General features: G+C 35.5%; 3 protein-coding genes across 4 annotated transcripts; 1 reads left to right on the forward strand and 2 right to left on the reverse strand.

Annotated features, from left to right (window-relative positions):
• The first annotated feature begins 697 nt into the window (after positions 1 to 697).
• Positions 698 to 2,558, forward strand: LOC133671605 (probable methyltransferase At1g29790). The gene has a single exon (XM_062092403.1). It carries the CDS (start codon positions 1,215 to 1,217, stop codon positions 2,421 to 2,423), a length of 1,209 nt encoding a protein of 402 aa, XP_061948387.1. The 5' UTR covers positions 698 to 1,214; the 3' UTR covers positions 2,424 to 2,558.
• Positions 2,559 to 3,803: 1,245 nt separating this feature from the next.
• LOC133671125 (PHD finger protein MALE MEIOCYTE DEATH 1) lies at positions 3,804 to 7,440 on the reverse strand. The gene is made up of 5 exons (XM_062091775.1): positions 7,003 to 7,440; positions 6,254 to 6,497; positions 4,639 to 6,161; positions 4,489 to 4,530; positions 3,804 to 4,193 (listed from the first exon to the last, which is right to left on the reverse strand). The coding sequence occupies exons 1-5, from the start codon at positions 7,295 to 7,297 to the stop codon at positions 4,189 to 4,191; spliced, it is 2,109 nt and encodes a 702-aa protein (XP_061947759.1). The 5' UTR covers positions 7,298 to 7,440; the 3' UTR covers positions 3,804 to 4,188.
• A 2,362-nt stretch (positions 7,441 to 9,802) lies between these two features.
• Positions 9,803 to 17,618, reverse strand: LOC133670993 (potassium channel SKOR-like). 2 transcript variants are annotated; one of them, XM_062091604.1, is made up of 13 exons: positions 16,986 to 17,617; positions 15,673 to 15,897; positions 15,400 to 15,463; positions 14,896 to 15,235; positions 13,968 to 14,263; positions 13,489 to 13,569; positions 12,853 to 12,951; positions 12,393 to 12,614; positions 12,037 to 12,225; positions 11,633 to 11,708; positions 11,263 to 11,557; positions 10,765 to 10,886; positions 9,803 to 10,166 (listed from the first exon to the last, which is right to left on the reverse strand). In XM_062091604.1, the coding sequence occupies exons 1-13, from the start codon at positions 17,249 to 17,251 to the stop codon at positions 9,925 to 9,927; spliced, it is 2,517 nt and encodes an 838-aa protein (XP_061947588.1). In that variant the 5' UTR covers positions 17,252 to 17,617; the 3' UTR covers positions 9,803 to 9,924. The 2 variants fall into 2 exon arrangements, with proteins under 2 accessions (XP_061947588.1, XP_061947589.1); XM_062091605.1 differs by lacking the exons at positions 9,803 to 10,166; positions 10,765 to 10,886 and having other exon boundaries at positions 11,410 to 11,557; positions 12,017 to 12,225; positions 16,986 to 17,618.
• Between the last annotated feature and the right edge of the window lie 3,428 nt (positions 17,619 to 21,046).

Here is a 21,046-nt window from a genome sequence, read left to right on the forward strand (position 1 = left end):
CAATCAAATATTTATCCAAAAAATGAAGTTATTAATGTTTATTTTCTTGTTTTAAAGTAAAAAAATATTTTTGCATCAATTTTTGCATATCAAGTTTTAAATTTTGATAAAAAAATTAAGAGGATTTTGGTGATGGGTTATTTTTTAAAAAATTATATAATAATAACATTATTCCAAAAAAAAAAAGGTCAATTGAACCTCTTGAAAAACAGAAAAGCTTTCCCCACTTCAAGGTAAACTTCAACAAATCCCTCAGTTACGCCCTATCCAACTAGCTAAACGAAAAAGATGAAAAAATAAATCTTTTGTTAATGTAAATCTTGGGTTTTTCAAATATCTTTATCTAAACATTAAATTCATGGAAGAGCTCAAAGACCAAGTAGTTAAGTAAGTACAAACTCACTTGTCAAGTTGCTAATTAATCCATGAAGCTACCGATCTTGCAACTTGTGCTAAAATATTTGGTTCGCGATGCGGAAACAAGGGCATTGATTACAGTGAATGAATGAGTGAATAGTAAGCAGAGAATTTTAGAAAGATTTATGATTTTCTACTCTAAATCTCTTGAGTTGTAATAGATTAGACGCACAAGTTTCGGGCATGCATGTGAATCTTGCCATTGTGTGTGCGCATTCCAACGAAATCAGCTGATTCCCAGTAAAAAGGATTTCAATATTAGGGTAGCTAGTGTTGATCATTGAATTCCTTGGTACCTTTCTAGCCTTACAGGCCTCAAATTTGCCTACTCCATGTTCATACGGAGCCACAATCATTCTACCTTTACATCTCTCCAAGGTCTCAAATCACAGTTTATAAGAACCAGGCTGCAGCAGAAGCAGCTGCAGCAGCAGCACTATTTTATGAAGTTTGACTTCATAGAGCATCTCTCGTTGATGACATTTCACCTGCTACACTGGTATATCATTATGTTGCTTCATGAAATATATTCAAGATGGTGACATCAATGAGCTTCCCCTAGATTAAACCATCCATGTTATTTGACTATGGATCCATGTCATTGGAAACCTTATTGTTTATTTATCAGGTCTATCTACTACTTTTTTTTTCTTTTTTTGTTCTAAATGCCCTAGGAACATCTAGATAGATTGGAACGCCATGCCCATTTCCTACTCTAAACCTCACTAAGTCACTGCTATTAGCTTCAACACAAAGTGATTGGTTAGGAAGATCAAAAGTAAACCAAAACCCCCAAAATGGATTCTCCTAATCAACCCAAGTCTCTCTCCACCAATCTCTTCTACCTCTTCCTTCTCTTGTCAACAAATCTCCTCACTCTATTCATCTCCTCTACCTTCTACTCCTCCTCTTCCTGCTCTCTCAACCCCATCTCAAGTACCACCACATTCACTAAAAGAAGTAGTCCCAGCACTACTGACTCAGATGGCACAGGAAATCCTGATACCCCACAAGCAACAATAGACCTCCCATCAGAATTTCTTGCCTTCTCTTCAGGCCAAGTTCTCCCACTTGGTTTCAACACAAATTTTGATTCTGATACCTTCTATCCTTCTGTAGGCCAAGCCTGCACTCGGTTTCCTGATGAACTTAGTCGTTTTATGTCCTACAAAGTTAATGGATCCTGTCCTGATGATGAACTATTTGCACAAAAACTCCTCCTCAAAGGCTGTGAACCTCTCCCTCGCCGCCGTTGCCGCCCTGCTGCTCAGCCTGACTATGTTGAGCCCTACCCGCTTCCAACTAGTCTTTGGACTACCCCACCAAATTCTTCAGTTGTGTGGACAGCTTATACTTGCAAGGACTACACTTGTCTAATCAACAGAGTGAAAACTCAAAAGGGTTTTGATGATTGTAAAGACTGCTTTGATTTACACGGTAGAGAAATGAATAGGTGGGCTTCAAGACAAAGCATTGAAGGGTCACTTGATTTCACAATCGATGAAGTTCTTGCAACAAAGAAGCCCGGAACAATCCGAATTGGGCTAGACATTGGTGGTGGTGTGGCTACATTTGCTGTAAGGATGAGGGAAAGGAACATCACCATTATAACAACTTCAATGAACTTGAATGGTCCCTTCAACAACTTCATTGCTTCAAGAGGTGTTATGCCTTTGTACATAAGCATATCACAAAGGCTACCATTCTTTGACAACACTTTGGACATTGTTCACTCTATGCATGTTTTGAGTAACTGGATTCCTTCAACTTTGCTTCATTTCTTGATGTTTGATATCTATAGAGTGCTTAGGCCTGGCGGGCTGTTTTGGCTTGATCATTTCTTCTGCGTGGAAGATCAATTTTTGGATGTTTACAAGCCACTCATTGAGAGCGTTGGATTCATCAAGTTGAAATGGGTGGTGGGCAAAAAGCTTGATCGCGGAGCAGAGCTTAGAGAAATGTACCTCTCAGCTTTGTTAGAGAAGCCATTGAAGAATTCTTGGTGATTTAAATTTGCTAGTAATTTAATTTCTTTATTAGTCTTTGTTATTTAAACTTTTCTTTTGTTTATTTTATTTTGGAGAAATTTAATGAGGGATCTTATCAGAGCATGAATAATGTGAATGGTACATTTTCTTTTCTTTTTTTGCTTTTAATTTTAGGTAATATGTACTCTGGTTCCGTTTCTTTTTGTCACAATAGCTATATGTTTGGTTATGCTAACATATTATTCAGGTTGTTTCTTAATCGTAAAGGTTTTCATAGCATCAAATGCTTAAATCCCCAAATTTTTTAAACATGGGGAAGTGTCAATAGAATGGCCTCACGGCATCCTTAGTGCATGCAGGAACTAGAATAGCAGCAATGACAATGTGATAATACCACAGCAATGATGCAGTAGCAACAGGCAACTAAGATAATATATATTCATGGTTCATGATGTAGTCCATAGGTGGTATTGTACAAGTTGCTAGCAATTGACAGAACTATTATTTCAGAAACAATAAAATGTAATAAGTTACAGGTGAAAGATTTGCGAAAACACAGTCAACATCTCATAATTAACAGAATTAGGTGATTTAGTAGCAGGGGTGGCATTTTACAGGCTCTTCAAAGCTAACCATAAGAAGACGAAGAAGTATCAGATAGATTATGACTGCTCTCCATCTTGAAACAGTGAAGGCATTTACAGAAAGGAAAAAATATTGACCAAAGAGAATGATCTTTGCAGCCTGCACAAATTCCTGGTGTGCACAGTACATATATCATGGGGAATAACTACTGCAGTGATTATTAAACTACAGATTTATGCAAGAAAGAAACTGTTAGGGCTTCGAGAATGAATTATGCATATTGATTAATAGCATTCTCTCAGCAATAAATTCGTACAATTGACAGAAAATGTGTAGCAAACAGAAGCGGGAGATAGGGCTGTATTTACTTCTTTAAGTGTTATGCTAGGGATTGTATCTATTTCAAAAGAAGCTTGTAACTGCAAAAGCTTGAAAACAATGTGTTCAAATATGTAGCGAACAAAAACAATAGGAATTAAGTTGGCCAGCACTATATTTGCAGTACTAAATCGGGGAATGCACGAAACTTTTATGATTGAAATAGCAACATATTGAGTTTAAGGTGCTCAAACCAAGCTCAAGGTTAGATAGGGCTTGTTAGCTTGTTGGATGAACATGTGAGTGGTAAATATATTCTGCACCTGAATATGCATATGACAAGAAATGCGAATTATACCAGACAATTTGTCTAGTTCCCTGCATCATCGAAAAGTTGCAACCATTCTTATGGTTCGAAATAATCTGTATGCTAATCTGTACGTGAGTCAGAGATTTGAAAAGAAGGCCATCACTTGTCATCCACAAAAGAACACGTAGCCAATCTCATTCTGTATCCTTTGCATTTTATTTTGTATCATCCACTTACAAATTGTACAAAACCTCTTTCATGTTGTTTGTGTACAAGAATCATGCTGTGTGATTCTCAGGTTAAGGTATAAAAAAAAGACCATATAAAAGCATGTTAGTCCTTACCTAACACTCATTGATCAGTGGAATTCCTTGATGTCCTAAATCGCCTGGGTTGCTGATTGAACCAATTTCTGATTCTGGGTTGTCGAAAAGTTCATCATCATTTATAAAAAACCACATCAGCATAGATATCAGCTCCAGGCACTAGAGGCTGGCTGGAATATACCTTCCAACACTGTTCATTGATATTTCAGCTCATATCAACCAAAGCGTCATTGTCAAAGCGCATTCAAGCTGCAAACATGACAAATATTAACCTTGATTCAATCAATAGTTAATTATAAGTTGAGAAATCTTCAGCAGTTATTTCTTTTCTTTTTTTGAAAAATATTGGAACTCTAATCAAGCACCCAAACAAAGGCACCAGGCCAGTTCGTTATTAAACCACCAAAAACTGACAATCTGGATTCTTCCCACTTTCTAATTTGCCCCATAGTTGTGCACTAGGAAGAAAAAAAGTAATCCAAACTACTCTGTATACCAGCAAACTATTGCAGACTCAGAGAACCATAGAAAGAGAGATTTGTACCTTGGTAAAAAGGCTCTGCAGCCTCTGCTCCATATCCAATTGCTGCAGGAATCATCAACAAATCATCAGAAGAAAAAAAGTAATCCAAACTACTCTGTATACCAGCAAAATTTTGCAGACTCAGAGAACCATAGAAAGAGAGATTTGTACCTTCGTAAAAAGGCTCTGCAGCCTCTGCTCCATATCCAATTGCTGCAGGAATCATCAACAAATCATCAGAACTCTCAAATCTCTGGTGAGTTTCAGTTTTCCCTGGCAGTAGAGAATCACAGCATCCAGAACAAATGAACAATTGTGGTACTGTATCAGCATCATCAATTCCATTGCAGCGTGTGTGTTGCCACACCTCACAAATGTCACATTCTACCATTCTCTCCCCATCATCGTCACAAGCCCCACATTCACATCTTACTTTCCAGTTATCTGACCCACCTTCATACCTCAACTGAGAATTTATGTCCATGCCATACCCTTTCACAAAAATCTCTGCACCGGATTCGACAAATTTACACAGCAAGTCCTTATCATCTAGGTTTTCCATGTGTTCTATCTCTATAACAACAAACCTCTCCAGCATGCAGTATGTGTCTCGCAATGCACTTTCTGCTTCTTGCTTTAGTTCCAGCACAGAAGCATGCAATGGAAGCACGATAATCTCGCCAGGAGGAGCTTTCCTGTGAAATTTAGCTTCAAGATCATTCCAAGTTGGCATCACTTGGCATATGAAACTCAACAGCTGGTCATTCTCAACCCTAAAAGGCCACTCCTTCACAAAATGCTTGCTGTCTAGAATTGCCTGAGTTGCTACTTCAACCAATTCTGATTCTGGGTAGTTAAACAGCACATTCTCGTATACAAAGACCACATCAGCATTAACATCAGCTCCAGGCAAAAGAGGTTGTGCCGGAACTGTTTCAGATTCTGGTTCAGACTTGACAGGGATAATCCCGTCGCCAAACTCGTCAATTGAGTATTCAAGAATCCTTGTTTTTGGGTTAACTGCCCGCTGGACAACATACTTTCCAACAACCACATTGTTCATTGATTTCAGAACATAATCAAGCAAGCCTGTATCACCAATGTGCATTCGAGCTGCATCTCTCACGTCTTGTCTAGTCATTCCTTCTTGACTGTGTTTGTCCTCCTTCTTTGCTTTCAATGCATCCACAATCACTTCAGCTGCATATTGCAGTCTTCTTGTAGGCCATCTGCTGTCCATTGTACCAACCAACGAGCTAAAATTTCTGTACTTCATACATTTCTCCTTTATGAGTGGCTTTCTCCGGAGAACAATATTGATAGGAGGCTTTGAAGTGGTGGTGGCAGTCATGCTTTGTTTCTTCCATACACAGGGACAGGATCTGATGGCAAGCATGAAACGAAGAAGATCTTTGAATGTGATCAGCTGGGTTGGACTCAGGTCTTTGTAGTAGTGAATTATCTGCTTTATGCTTTTGCTTAGGCTCGTGTCACTGAAATCTTGAATGATCTTCTCAAGTTCCATAGAGCTCAGAATTTCAATTGCTTTGAAGTATATGGGCTCTGTCACACCAAAGCTTCCATGGCAAAACTTGTATCCCCATCTACCAAACCATGGATGTCCATATGCAATCCCATAAAGAAGGCGAAGATCCATGGACCGCTTCTTTGATACATCCTCAACAGTGATTTTCCTAAAAAAGAAAGGAAATTTCTAAAATTGAGATTCCATTAAGCCACTGCTTAACTACAAAAAAACCTGAATTTCAGTACAAATTGTGATTACCTAGTTCGAAGACTTGCACAAATACGATCCCAAAGATCCATGATTTCCCGGCCACAAAGATACTTGGAACCCCCTTCTCTCCCATTTATGCATAGTAAATGACCAAAACCATTACAGTGAATCAACCCATGCAAGAGATGTGTCTGTAGATCACAAACGCCATCCTCCAATTTCTGACTCCACTCGCTATCAACTGGTATTATCATATGATACTTTCTTTTGGAAACAGAATTGTGACTCCAACCTAAACCACATATTGACAATGAATTAAAATCAAACACAGAAGAATTTTAACCAGGAAACTACAATAGCCATAACTGAAGAACCCCAGATAAGAATAGCAAAAAATCCAATGTAAGGTACCAGAAATTAATCATACAGAAAACCCCAGGTCAGGATTAGCCATTTCAAGCTCCATAGAATCAAATTCAGCAGAATATGAATAGGAATAAAACATCAATCCCAAGATTAAGATCCAAATCTCAAATTAACCTACCAATTAATCAAAAGATACCGACTTTCTCAAGCCACGAATCCAAAAACATAGAAAACTCATCATAGAACACAAACTAAATTTCCAAAATCTAACACAGAAACCACTACATTTCTCAAATCCAAAATCCCGAACCCAAAAGCAACAAAATCCCATTACAAAACGCAATCAAAGAAACTCAATTTCACGAACAAAAACCAAAACCCAATTCAGAAATCACATAAACAATAAAAAAAGCAAAAGATTCAGGCTTTACCGTTGCATCTGCACAGATCACAAAAGGGTCTAACTGACTCCTTAACATCTTCTTCAATGGTGTAAAGTGGAACAACAAAGTTTTTACTTTCAATAACAAGCAAAGTACACCAAATGGACATGCCCTCTACTTTATAATCTTCAGGTTCTGCACATTGTTGAAGAAAAAGCCGCATGTTATCGCGGAAAGGACCCCTAGGATTAATGGGGCAATCCGGTTCACAAAATGTGTTGAAATCGTAGAGTTTTGGCCATCTTTTCCTTTTCTTGCAATTTTCAAGATTTGGTATTGACATTTTCAATGAAAACCCACTTTGGTCCTCTCTCCCTCTTTCAGCAATGTTTCTGGTTCTTTAAGTTTTCTCTTGCTAAAAGAGTAATCGAGAGAGATACAAGAGGGACTCTCTCAACAGTATGGGGAGTTTGTTAGTTACTTCCCGCTGGAAATTTTGAAAAAATGTATATTTGGACGATAATGTTCTTGTTGAGGAGAGATCTTACTGTTTGTTTGGGTTCTCTGAGTGTTGGATCAGGGGTATTATGGACACTTTATAGGCTTTGGTTTGTTAGGATTAATCTGGACTGTTGGATTCCGATTTGACGGTTAAGGTAGTTAGAGGTGCGGCGGCTGGATGGTGAGAATCTGATTTCGAACAGTGTCTTGCTTGGTACTCGTATTGTTTTGGAGATGGGCCACAACATGATGGGCCAAACTTGATATATTTAGATTAATTATTTTCTTAAAGAGTTAAATACAATAATTAATTATTGATATAAATTGTTTTTTAAAATATTTTTTGTTTAAAAATAAAATATATATTTTTTATTTTTTAAAATTAATTTTTGATATCAGCATATCAAAATAATTTAAAAATATAAAAAAATAATTTAAAAAACAAAATAAAACTAAATTTTTTTAAAAAACACGGTTCAACAGTAAAAACAAATATTGTCGTATGCTATTTTAAAAATATATTAAAATAATTTTTTTTAATTTTTAAAATCAATATATCAAAAATATCAAAATATATTTACAAAAATAACACATGACATGTTAAAGGCAACACAATACATATGATTATCTAACTTCATGGATAATGATTACATAATCAGCACTTTAATGTGGGAGGCAAGCCAGAATTTATTCCAAAATTACAGACACCATAAATTCTATATGTGGTGATCATGTAAACACCAAGCTTGGATCGAGACACACCTTTAAAAAATATAAAGCCATACAAAGATCATGTGGAAAAGTCAAAGTGCAAATCATATTATAGGAAATTAATCTCATTCACTTCATCGTAAAATAATCAAAGCAATTAAACAAAGGATAAAGTTTACGACATACGAAATTGCCAAGAAATTTATGAAGTTAGATTTGAATGTTTGGTATCTGTCTTTTGCCCACGTCAAAAACGTATTCAAGCTCCTCTCAAGAATGATTTCTTACTAATCTCCTTCTTTAATTAAGCGTTAATTATTTTTTTCACCTGCCAGTCTAAGTAGTCATGAGATGAAGTAGTCGGCATGCAATGATAGAAAGGTAACAAATGGGAGAGCTTGCCACATTTACATCCAATGGAAAATTTGAAAATTCCTATGTTGTGGAGGTCAAGTCGTGTGTTTCTTCACTTGGGTTTCCACCTAGTCAGTTTTTGTAGGCTTGACATTTTTGCAAGAATATTGCGTCTCTTTGTGACTTGATATCCACGCATTGTAGTGTGTGTGTGTGTGTGTGTATACACATAGGAGATGTTTCAATACCTTCACTCTAAAACCCTACATCCTAGCTTCTCCCAAAGTCTTTCTGAGCATTTCGATCAAAAAGTCTTTCTTGTTATTTAGGGCACCAAATTTTGATCAGCAAACAAAAGCTATGGTTATGGATGTCAGGCAAGCCATAGAAATATGTTCTTCTATTCCCCTTTTGGGATGCGTAGTAGGAACTCTTTTTCACCTTTTCAGATCTTATGACTCAACATCAGCAAGTGCAGCAGTGACTCGTGATACTGCCTTGTTGAGAGATGAGGTCAATGATCATCAAGCAGCAGCTAGTAACAGAGCAGCCCAGAAGCATTTCCAGCAAATTCAACACGTCCGTGGAGCATAGCAGATTTTTGTATCTCTACTGAACCTCGTTGAAGATAGCTTAATAGTATCTACTATTGTGGCATGCCATACTGGTCAATTGGCCATGTAACCTTGTGATATCCAACCATGCACTTGTGTGCCGGTTTTCTAGAAATAACTAGAGGGTAGCAAAGTTAATGCATGATCGTGTTTAATACTAATTAGTGAAGTTGAAAGCTTCATTTCAACTGAATCCGTGTAATAAATTTCTTTGATGTACTGAGAGTGAAATGTAAAATATGCAGATTGGTTGAACAAGTCGTCGTCTTGTTATTTTAACACTAGTACTCCACACGAACTTAAACTTGCAGAAGAGCTTTTCTGCTTATTTCCTCGACTGATTAAGATAATATTTCTGGGTAGATGGGATAAGAGTATTCTTCACTTTGGGCTTTAGCAGCTTTGCACTACAGTAAGAGGTTCCTATTTTATTTTTCTCATGAGTGACCTGTGTTTTACTTGTTAATAGTGTTCTTAACTCTGTCAGTACTGGTAATTGTAATTATGGCACAGAACAACATATTTAGTGATGTTCTTGAAGAGTTTTGGTGCCAACTGCTATTGAAAGAAGTTTCCAAAGGCTTAAATGTTGCTATTGCCATGTTATCTAGTGTAAACCTCAGCGCATAGAATGAAGTCTTTGAAGCATATCCTTGCAGAATCTGAAATTCTAATGAATATGAGAAGCATTTATTTAACTTCTATGAATGTAGGCTTGCAGCAGGACCAAGAACTCAGATACAGAGATGATACAAAACTAGGCTACAATACTGTACAACATTCAAGATGATTAATGTGTTTGATCACTAGTTAGATACAACTTCTGGCCATCATCAATCATGTTTACATCAAGAATTTTACCTGCATCTTCTGATAATATACAAGAACCATCAGGAAACTGTAGCTGCTCTGATGCTGCTTTTACAAGCTCTTCCATGGTGTTTGGGACCCATAACACCACTCCAGGTCTTCTCTGTTCTTCTGCCCGTGGATGGAAAGGGAAAATTGTACATTTCTTTGGGAGTACTTTTTCTGCAATTGGCAACAGTAGTTGTCATTAACTTTACTAAGACAAAATATATATCCTGTTCTTAGGCATCTAAATTCAAGCATTAACAATAAGAGATGCCCATCTCTTCTCTGTGATAGGCATCTCAAATGTTTGAGTTGCTAGATCAATCTCCAACAATTGCTTCATTCAGATACATTCGACCAATGTGTCGGACCCGTAAAGAAGACAAGGTTCAAGCAGAACAATCATGTTCTATATCATACATTTTAGACTACCCAATCAAGATATGATTGGAGAAATCATCCCAGTTCAAAATTCAAGTCTGGTTCAGTGCATCTACATAAAATAAGCATGACATCCTTGAGCAGACCGAACCATCCTACACAGCCCTCTCCCTTAAATTTGACCACTGTTCTTAAAATTTTCAACTAAATCTTTTCCTCACAGACAGTTCTTTACATTAGCATTATATTAATTATTCTTTTTTATAATTATTTAATAAATCTTTTCTCAACAATCTGTTTGGAATCCATTTTGCCAGCTTTTTGGTCATGTGAATCAAGAAAATTTCAGTTTCTATGAGCATAATAGAAGCTGTCCACAGAGTATTAGAAATACCTGTGGTCTCATGGGTGCTATAATGGAATTCCAATTTCTGAGAAGATTTTGCTTCTTCTAGCAGCTTGATCAATTTCTTGCTCCCACACATCCGGCCGTCGTCAAGTGGAGTGTTGCCCCATCTATGGAGTTGAAATAGGCAAAGAAGAGGTCGGTGATCAGAACAATGTACTCATTCTCTAAAACTGATTATAACACACAAAGTGTCTCTCCATGTGATTGTAACATGTAAGTTAAATACTGCCCTGTTTGCCACTATTTGAACCCTAGGAAGACAGGGAGAGGAAACAAAAATCTGAGGAAAAGCTTCAATAAAAGAATCCTTTGTTTTGGTAATTTTCCAAATTCTCTTTTCCTTTCCATTCTAATTGCAGAAACGCCAGACCTTTGCTTTATTCATCTACTAATAAGCCTATATTAACCCTCAAAGTAGATCAATGCTATAAAAGCAGGTCTAGTTACGAAATGACTGATGAGCAAAATGAATATCAGGCCTACCTGTCCTTTGAGCAAACACTAGCTCCAGCTTCTATCAGCAGCTTCGCCATCAAATATAATCCTTCTGAAGCAGCTACATGAAGTGGAGTTCGATGATCGTAGTCTTTAGAGTTTGGATCAATTCCATTGGACAAAATTCTTTTAAGAAAATCTGAATCCCCTCTTGCAACAGCTCTACACAGAACACTACCAGCATCATCTATGTTCAAGATAGCCCCTTGTTTAAAAAGTAAAGACTCAACTCGATCATGTCCATTCTTTATAGCTTCCAACAAGGGGGTGTTTCCAAATTTATCTGTAAAATAATTATATAATATTATCAATTTAAATTCGTCAGTAAGACATCAAACCACTAATATAAGCAAATTACCTTTGATGTTAATGTCAACTCCTTCTTGAATAAGGAAAAGTGTGATATCTTCATAACCTCTAGATGCTGCAAGATGCTGTTGGAAACAATGCTAGTTTCAGATAAAGCATTTCTTTCACTCTCTTAATCTACCTTTACAAAATATAAATTTGCTCAAGTACTGGAGAAAGTAGCTTAGAAGCAAAAAAAATTATTAAAAAGGAAAAAAGACAATCACACTTTTGCAGTTGTATGGCACAAAATATGATATGAAAGCTCACCCACCTCTGGTAATAAGCCACATGAAATGTACCAGCATTAGAGGTGTTTTTTTTTTTTTTTTTTAATGATTTAGACAACACAAAAAATGATAAGAAATGAAGTAAAATGAGAGCAGTCATATACTTGATCAGCGTTTCCCATACCAAGGGTGATCTTCCATCATAATCTGTTCTATTGGGATCAGCTCCTGCTCGGATGAAGCCCTTCAGCTGATAAAGGTCTCCATGATAAGCTGCACTATTAACCCTCAAAGCAAGTTCAGCTTCTTGCTTTCCAATATGAAATGTAATATCTGATTCCAATTGCTTATCTCGAAGATTAGATTCTTTCCCCTGTCAAATTTCCTTGATTTAGACTCTTAATGAACATGCAAATAATCCCTTAACTTCAAATATAGACCTATATCAATAATCTGATACTGGTTTCACAATGATATGGAAGGAAAATAAAAACATGAATATGAGTTAGAAGAAGGTGCATATTAACAGAGTTGAATTACCTCTAAAAGGTTGTCCAAAATTTTGCGTCCATCGTAAAAGTAAATTTCTAGTATGTTTGAGAAAGATTGTTTATCGATCCGTAGAAGCCGACATAATTCACAAACTCTAACAGTATAAGGCTGGGGGATGTTGCAAAGGATAGAAATTTCTCCAAATGAGCTGTTAGGTGGCAAGAGTTTGACAGTTTCTTCTGATCCATCCTGCCCTATCCCAACCTCTTCCTGCACCCAGGAGAAAGAAGGAAGTGATCATGCTTATGTGTTGAAAACATGAAGGTACGTATCCTATGCAAACCACTCAAAAACACAAAAGTTGATCCAATAGCCGAATCATAGAAATAACAGCATGTCTACAACATTATTCCCAGTTAATGAGAGGCTATATATGAAAGCGTCACCATAGTTTTAACGAATCGTATCATATAATGAAACTTAGTGACAGTTGGATACAGAATCGTACCAGCACACCATGACAGACAAAGTAAAGTTGATCTACCACATTTCCCTGCTCCATAATTACTTCTCCAGGGAGAAAAAACTCCTCGTGAAGCCTGATGACCTGCAAGAACAAAAGAAATGGAAATATGAGAACCTAAGAGGTGTGGCTCCTATAATGGATGAGTAGTATTGCAACACAAAACATACAACATGGAGAATAATGTATGAGAATTTTTTAGTGGCACAGAGTAAGAGAAATAACAAGTATTTGCATATGAGCAAGGTGGACTAAGCAATGCACTGGTGAGGAAGATTGACCTGTTCGAAGCAAAAGAAACAAGAGGAAGATTTCAAAAGCATGTCAAGTCAAGTCCACCTCTCATGTTCATCACCATGCAACATGGTACAAAAAGATAGATTATTCCTGAAAGTACAACAAAGCCCGAGCCTAGTACAGATTGTGACCATCAATGATGTCAAGATTTAATTTAACTTTAACTTGCAACAGTGATTTGGCAATGAAATCCATGATTTCACAGAAACAAGAAGTAGCATTTTAAGCTTTACTATTTTATTGTTGCTCCACTATTTGGAACTTTCTGAATCTTCAATCTCAATTATCATCAATGAAATATAATGCGAGAGAAAAAGGACTTACAATTTGATTAATAAATTCTGCAGAGCAACCCTTAAGTAAGGGAACCTTTTCGATATATTCCGTGTACAAAGTTTGGGAAACCTGCAAAGAATAATCAACAAATTATTATAAGCTTAAAATTTCTGGACAAACTCTAAAAAACGCAGAAGAGGAACCACAGACATAGTGATTCAACAATCCACATGCATGACTTAATGTCAAAACTAACCCTTATGTTCGAAAAACATAAAACAAATTTGAACATTTCATCCAGCACCAAACCAGCATCCTAATCTTTAGAAAATGAATGTTATCTTCACAAAGTCGTGCTTCTCTTAAGAAGCGAGACAAATCTTCTGTAAAACGGTAGTGTTAGAAAAGGAGACAATGTTATCTGTACTCCTCTTTTTAACTAAAGCTCAAAGTTCGTATCCGCGAAATCCAATACTATAAAGAAAAACTGAAAAGAAAAGGAAGAAATCTCTCGATGTGTTCTTTACCTTTGCACGAATAGAGATGGGGAGATCCTGCAGAGCAGAAGCCTCAGTGTAGCTACTCTCATACTGTAAGCGAACATGGCCTTTGATCTGATTTCGGATGTCCTTTCCAAGTCTATTTCTATTCATATATTTGATGAGATCTGTCATTTTATCCCTGAACTTTTCTGTCTTCGAACCTTTTACTATTAATGCTGTCATATTTCCGATCAAATAAGCACCGAGAATCATGTCGAAGGACACAAAGATCATTACAAAGATCATTTCCCTCAAGTTAACAGCATGTATATCTCCATACCCTGTGGCAAAAAGAGCAGACTTATTAGACAGTAGTTTAGACCCCAACAAAACTTGGGTATACGGCAGGAGAGACTCTTCAAACATGGTAGATGTAAGAACACAACCAACTTAACTGGAACCTTATGCATTACAGATGATTATAAATAAAAGTACTAAACAAAATGAAGCAGTGTAAACTCAACTAAGAAGATTCGCACAGATGACACATCAATGATTATGGCATTCCAGCTGCTTTCTGAAACAATACAAATAGCACATTCCAAGTCTCTACTTGACCATGCTGTTGGATCCCTGATGATACCAATATCCCACAACAGCTAGAAATAAGGGATTACGAGGCTTAATTATAAGTTCTTAGTACCACCTCTCTCCTCATGACAAAACACACCACCAGGCTATGAACCTTAATGTGGGACAATACCTCTTGAGGCGTCAGCTATGCAGCAGATATGAGCCAACATCATCAATTCCACAGGTCAATACTTCACCTTTTCTCATTAAATATTAATCGCCTTTTTGTTATGGAAGTGAACGTTGTAATTCAAATCAATTTGATAATTCATATAGTGATATAAACAAAATGATAAAACCATAAAATTCAGGCTGTCTTTAAAGTAAAGAAGTAACTCACCAACTGTTGCCATAGTGATGACGGCAAAATATAGAGATGTTGTGTACCGCTTCCAGATATCAATGTCCCTGAAGCTTGTATAGCTATAATCACCCATTTTCAAACTTCCAATCCAAGTATACCCTTCTTGAGAAGATGGAAGAGTAGTAGCCAAATGATAAAAAATGCAGGCCGCCGTGTGCGTGCAATAGAGTTCTACTACTATAAGCTTCACAATCCTTGTGAAAAGGTAATTTATTCGTATATCCTTCTCCATCTTTTGGAAAAAATCAGTTACTTTCCGCACCCTACTTAGCCTAATCCATAAGAGATACCTCACTTCTTCTCTATGTCCACAAGCCTGTATTAAACAAAAAATCCCAAGATGATTATGAGACCTAGACTCGATCACTATTGCAACATTCAAGCCTTCAGATATCCATGATACACAGCAAATTATTTTTCAACTAGTTTCATTCTGCATGCCAACAAAATGTTCTATCATGCTTCTAAGGAAACTAATACCTTGTAGATGATGTCCCAAGGCAGGCAAGCAAGCAAATCAATGATAAAATGAGATTTCAAATACCTGGAAAAAAAAAACAGAGAAATAAGTGACGCACATTAGCAAAATATGCTAGAGAAGCAGACCCAAATCAAGCCAAAAAAAAAGTACTAGGCTTGTATCTACTTAGGCAGTGAACATCGATGAATCTCACTGAACAGCTTTCAACCTAAAGGCAAGCAAAGAAACGATGTGTATGACAGTAAATATGCATGGAAGATGAGAGAACTGACCGAAGAGCAATAGGAGTGCGCTTATAGACCGTACGATAAGTCTGACTATCTCTGTAGGCAATGAAGAATTGTAAGATGATATCAAGAAGGAAAGCAACCTGTCCAACAATGTCCAATATGAAGAGGTTCTCAGGTAATCCCCTGAAGAAACCAAACTCCATTGGTGTAAAGAAGGAAGAGTAGACTGCCCATAATAGAATGAATTTTGTCCATGCTCGATACCACCTGCATTGTTTTAACCACAGTGTTCCATTTAAGGGTGCCTTTGATTTTGCACTTCATATACAATTATCAATGTGCTCTTCACTGTGACCAACAACTGATCACTGGAAATATATCTTAACATAGTTGGATGAAATGCAGTAAAACAACAAAGACAGCAGAACTGAATACATCAACTATGCTGTCTATACATAAGAACAAAGGCATGACAACACATCAAACCCAGGCAGGAGCTAGGGGCACCACACTTGTCGCGACTGCATGCTCCATCTCAATGGTCCATGACCTTCATGCACTAGAGAAGCCTACCAGGGCGTATAGGGCATGAACAACCCAACTGAGGCCATCGTGAGAGGTGGACTACATGTGCTTCTCATTCCAATGTTCACAAATGGACCCTCCTCGGTCCTGATGGGCCAATTATGCCCACCAGCTTCTAAATACAAACCATGATTTGGCTCGTGGAGTTGTCTTGGTATTCAAACTCAACCCAAGGTAGGTTTTGATTGAAATTATTTTTTATATTCACCCGTATGATTTAAAATTTAATGTGTTAAAGCTCCAATTTAGTTGATCCAATTAAATTCAATTTATACTTTATCAAGTTTAAACAAAAAATAAAATGAATTGTTTTGAATAAAACTCAATGCTAAGGCTAGCCACTTTCGTCACAATATAATTATGTGAGCTTATTGACCTTATGATTATGTATAATTATTAAATTTGTTAAACTATAATAGATTGTTTTAAGATTAGAGAATAGAGAAGATAATGGAATAAGAAAACATATATTCGTAAAGTATAAAAACTCAAAATAAATTTATTTTATATATATATATATATATTTTTTTTTTTTTCAACCAAATATTTTTTTTCTTCTTATTTACTTGTGAAGAAATCAAGAGGCCAACCCAAAGCAAATAACAGCCTATACATTTCCTCTTTATTCACAGCATTAATGAATCTCGTCCATTAATTTAAGCTAACTAGTGTTTAATAAATTTATTTTTTTAATAACAAAAATCATAGTGATAAAGGAAACATTTCTAATTATAGAATACTAGATTAATTAAGGATAGAAAATGACTCACCTATTATCAGGATGGATAACGAAACCTGAGGAGACATAACGAATACCATTAATGACCGATTCACGACTCAGTTTTCTTCTCCAACTTGTCATCGACGACGACCCATTATTATTAACGAGTCCAAACTCCTTCTCTATCAAATTAAATCGACTCCCTCTTGAAGATTTTATCCTGTCTTTCAAATCTTCCACTTCATATTCCTCTTCTCCATCATCGTCCGAATTCTCTTTCTTGTTTTTCTCTCTGTGATTGCCATGACCATCCATGTTATGAATCACAGCAACCCTTATACAGAGGAGAGCTCGAGAGAGAGGGTTGGGGAAAAGGGTGCGGGTGCAAGTTGAGAAGGAAAGGACTGTAAAATGCGAGCTACTTTTTCAAAGGGATCACGAGGGAAATATGGTGAGTGATACGACGTTGGAAAATGGAGGTTTTGGAGATTTTGAAACTAAGTTTTTGGAGTGGATTGTTGTTGATGATGATTGGGTTGGTTGATAAAGAATGAGTGTTTTATGGAAGATGGTGATGAAGAGTTTCTTTTGCTTTGTTTTGGGAGTCATGGATTTTTGTATTGGAGATTACGCTATTTATAGGCTAAAAGATGGCATACATCTAAATATTTGTTCTTTTGATAATGTTTAATGGTGTGGCTTTTGAGATAATTTAGGGTGTGTCTATATATATAATCTCTCTTATTAAATTTGAATCTAAAATCGGGATAGGAGAGTGTTTTATTTTGTTTTGTTTTTGTTTTTCTTAATAATTAGAAAGAAAGAAGTTTCGGAAGAACACTTATTTATTTATTTAATGATTATTAACACGAACTGAAAGGGTTTTGTAATAAATAGAAAAGAATTGGTTTGATGAATCGAATCATAATTAACAAAGGAGATAAGATCCAGAAAAAATGAGTTTATTACAGCACTAACATTGTCTCTAATTCGTGTGGTTTTGTGACAAATCATTCATTAAATCTAGTATTAAACTGTGATAATTAATGCAATTCTTTTAGGCATGCATGATGCTTTGTGTTAATTAACGACATCATCCTCATCTTCAATGATAATGGCAATGTGTCTGGTTCAACATGTTTGTGCTGTCGACATCAAAACCTACCCTCATCCCATTTTTTGCTGGATCGGAAAAAATCACGTTAATTTCTCCGGGCCGATTGTGGAATGTTTCGCCGGATTGCTTCATCTTTGCTATGTGTTTCATTTTCAATGTATACATTGACTTTGATTTTCAATAATTATATATGTGGTCGAGCAACGTTTATGTATAATTAAAAATAATAAAACATAGAAGAGACGGAAATAGTACGAAAGCTTATGGGAAAACATGGCAAGTACGGAAACATGTTTAATTAAATAAATAAAAATAAAGATATAAAATGATTTTATCTTTGAGATTGTTTTAAAAATGAATTTATATATTTTTAAAATAAAAAATATAAACAAATATGTCTCCAGCATTTTATTTTATTTTTTTATCCCAAAACAATGACAAAACGTTAACCAGAATATCAAATTTGTTACATAAAAATTGAAACTTTTGACTTTTTTTAAAAAAGAAAAATTATGTCAATTATATCACAATCACTACTGGATATGATGACTAGAGAATTGATTAGAAACTTTGAATTGTTAGCTTCGGTGGTAGTAGTGGCGGCAGCTAAGCAAGATGGCGGCCTGGTGAAACAGGGTTTAAGCAACTGGAATTGATCGAGGTTTGGGTTGACTTCAGCTCAATATTGATGATGATAAGTACGTGGGATTAATCCTGGTTATCATGACCTAAAACAAGTGAAGTTAACGTGTATTTTTCAATTTGACTAATTCTTTTTTAGAATTACAAGACCATGGCTCAATTAATGTTCAATTAAGAGGAGAAAATGTGTATCAGGTTCTTGATTCGAGGCATTTGGAAGGAAATTTTGGTGGAAAATTCCGAATTCATGCATAGTTTGTTTTTAAAATTCAGCTACGAGCTTGAGTCAAATTTAAGCATTGTTATTCCTTTTTATTTTTATTTTTCTGGGGTAGAATTTTATTTTCAATTCAAAAATAGATCTATAGAATACTAAATACTGGGGGGATTAAAAACAAAGGGCTGGCAGAAGGATCTTTTCTCCATCATCCACAATAAAGCCAATATATAAAGGAGAAAAAAACAAGAAGATCAAGCTGAAACCCTAATTTTGTCAACAAATAACTTCCATTCAAATATTAGTACGTACACCGAGATACTAGCTTGAGTCCACATGAAAATAATAAATTAAGTAAATAAGTTAATTAAAAATTTGAAAAGAAAAAATGGAAAAAAAATTGCCCATATTCATGCGTATCCCATATAGATAGTTTTTTTTTTAAAAAAAAAATCTTAGCCAAGTGGCCTATAAATCTCAATACAATTTGATTTCTTAGCTTTCTATGGATGGATTTTAGCAAATATATATATATATATATATATATATATATATATATATATATTGCATTAATAATTCAACTCTTTACAGTAGAAAGAGTTAATTAATGGAAAGTTGGCCTATTGATAACCTAATCTTTGAACTAAAATATTGAATCGAAAACCTTTCACAAACACTTAAAGACTTATATAATGATATGAACATTATATTAAAAAAAAAATAGTAAAACCAGAGGTTCACATGCTTTCCTTCGTTTTTTTGTGTTTTTTTTTAAAAGACATTCGGCATATTCGATTTTTTATGCATCCCAACGGAGCTTCCATCAAACATTTTGCCGAGATTTAGATAGTTCCATTTCCACAAGTGCACTTCCTTTCCAAGTTTGCCTCCCTCCCCTCCTCCTAGTCATACATCACAGTGAGGTTTCGCTTGAGTTTAGTGCCACCCCACTGAGATAATTTGTCACAGTTGGAGATTAACGAATTAAAGCCCAACTTTGTTTTGGTTGCATATTATCATAATCCGAAAAGTTTAATATGTTTAGGTAATAAGTCATTGTGCTTATGCGTCTGGATTATGAGATTAAAATAGTATTTAGTAGCTAACATCAATCTCGAAAGGGGGATTTCTTTCATGTAGGGATCGGCTTTGAAGCCGGTTGCCATGACAGTGTCCACCAGCTTTCTGAAAACTAACAGTCATTTTGCTATCATCATACCTGCAATTGTTGGATTAATTTACTACAGCACTGACATTATAGTGAAATGAATAAATTAAGAACCACAAGCTTCGTCTGAGTTGGGAATCGATCTGCAGTGTCACAGGGCACAAAGCACAACCAAGTTGCCAGCCCACTTGATTTGCTAATGCTGGCAACAAACTCTTATTAATTAAGACTTTTTTCTTCATGGGAGCCCATAGATTGAATAAATTAAGTTGCCAATTCAACTACCTAATCTCTTAAGAATTTCTGGTTAGGCCTTCTCTCTTCCTTTTTTTTTTTTTTTCTTTTTTCTGTTCTTTTTTGAGTTTGCTATGATGAGTTTTGAAGAGGCTTGCGTTTTTTTTTATCAAAGTAGGTATAAATGGCTTGATTCGTGATTTTTAAAAATTCATTTTAAAAAAATTAAATCTTTTAGGTTGAGGAACAATCAAAATAACTTATAGAATTTATAAGAGATTACCTGTTCAAACATTAATTTATTTATTATATTAAAATAAATAATGATAAGTTGGTTATTAAATAGTAATTAAAACTTTCATTTAAAAGAAATAGAAAGGTGATTTATACATAAACACATCATTAGTATATTCATAAAAAAAAATCCTTTCATTTTAAGTACTTAATTTCAAGTCAAATTCATATCCGAGATGATAATGCAAAAAACATATATAATTAATTATCGTTTAAGTTTTTTTCATTAGACTTTCCATCTGTATAACTTAGAGAAACTTGAACCTACTCTTCAACCCTTGCATAAAAGAAGAAGAAGAAGATAGAACCTCGAACTTTTCTTCTCTAATTCGAAAAGACTGCACGAATTAAGCCAAAACCTAATAAAAGCAACATGTAAACACACGAGCCATGAGGAGAAAAAAAAAAAGTAATCAAAATTCAAAAGTAAGAGATAGC

Source organism: Populus nigra, chromosome 13, assembly GCF_951802175.1.
Source record: "Populus nigra chromosome 13, ddPopNigr1.1, whole genome shotgun sequence".
NCBI lineage: Eukaryota > Viridiplantae > Streptophyta > Magnoliopsida > Malpighiales > Salicaceae > Populus > Populus nigra.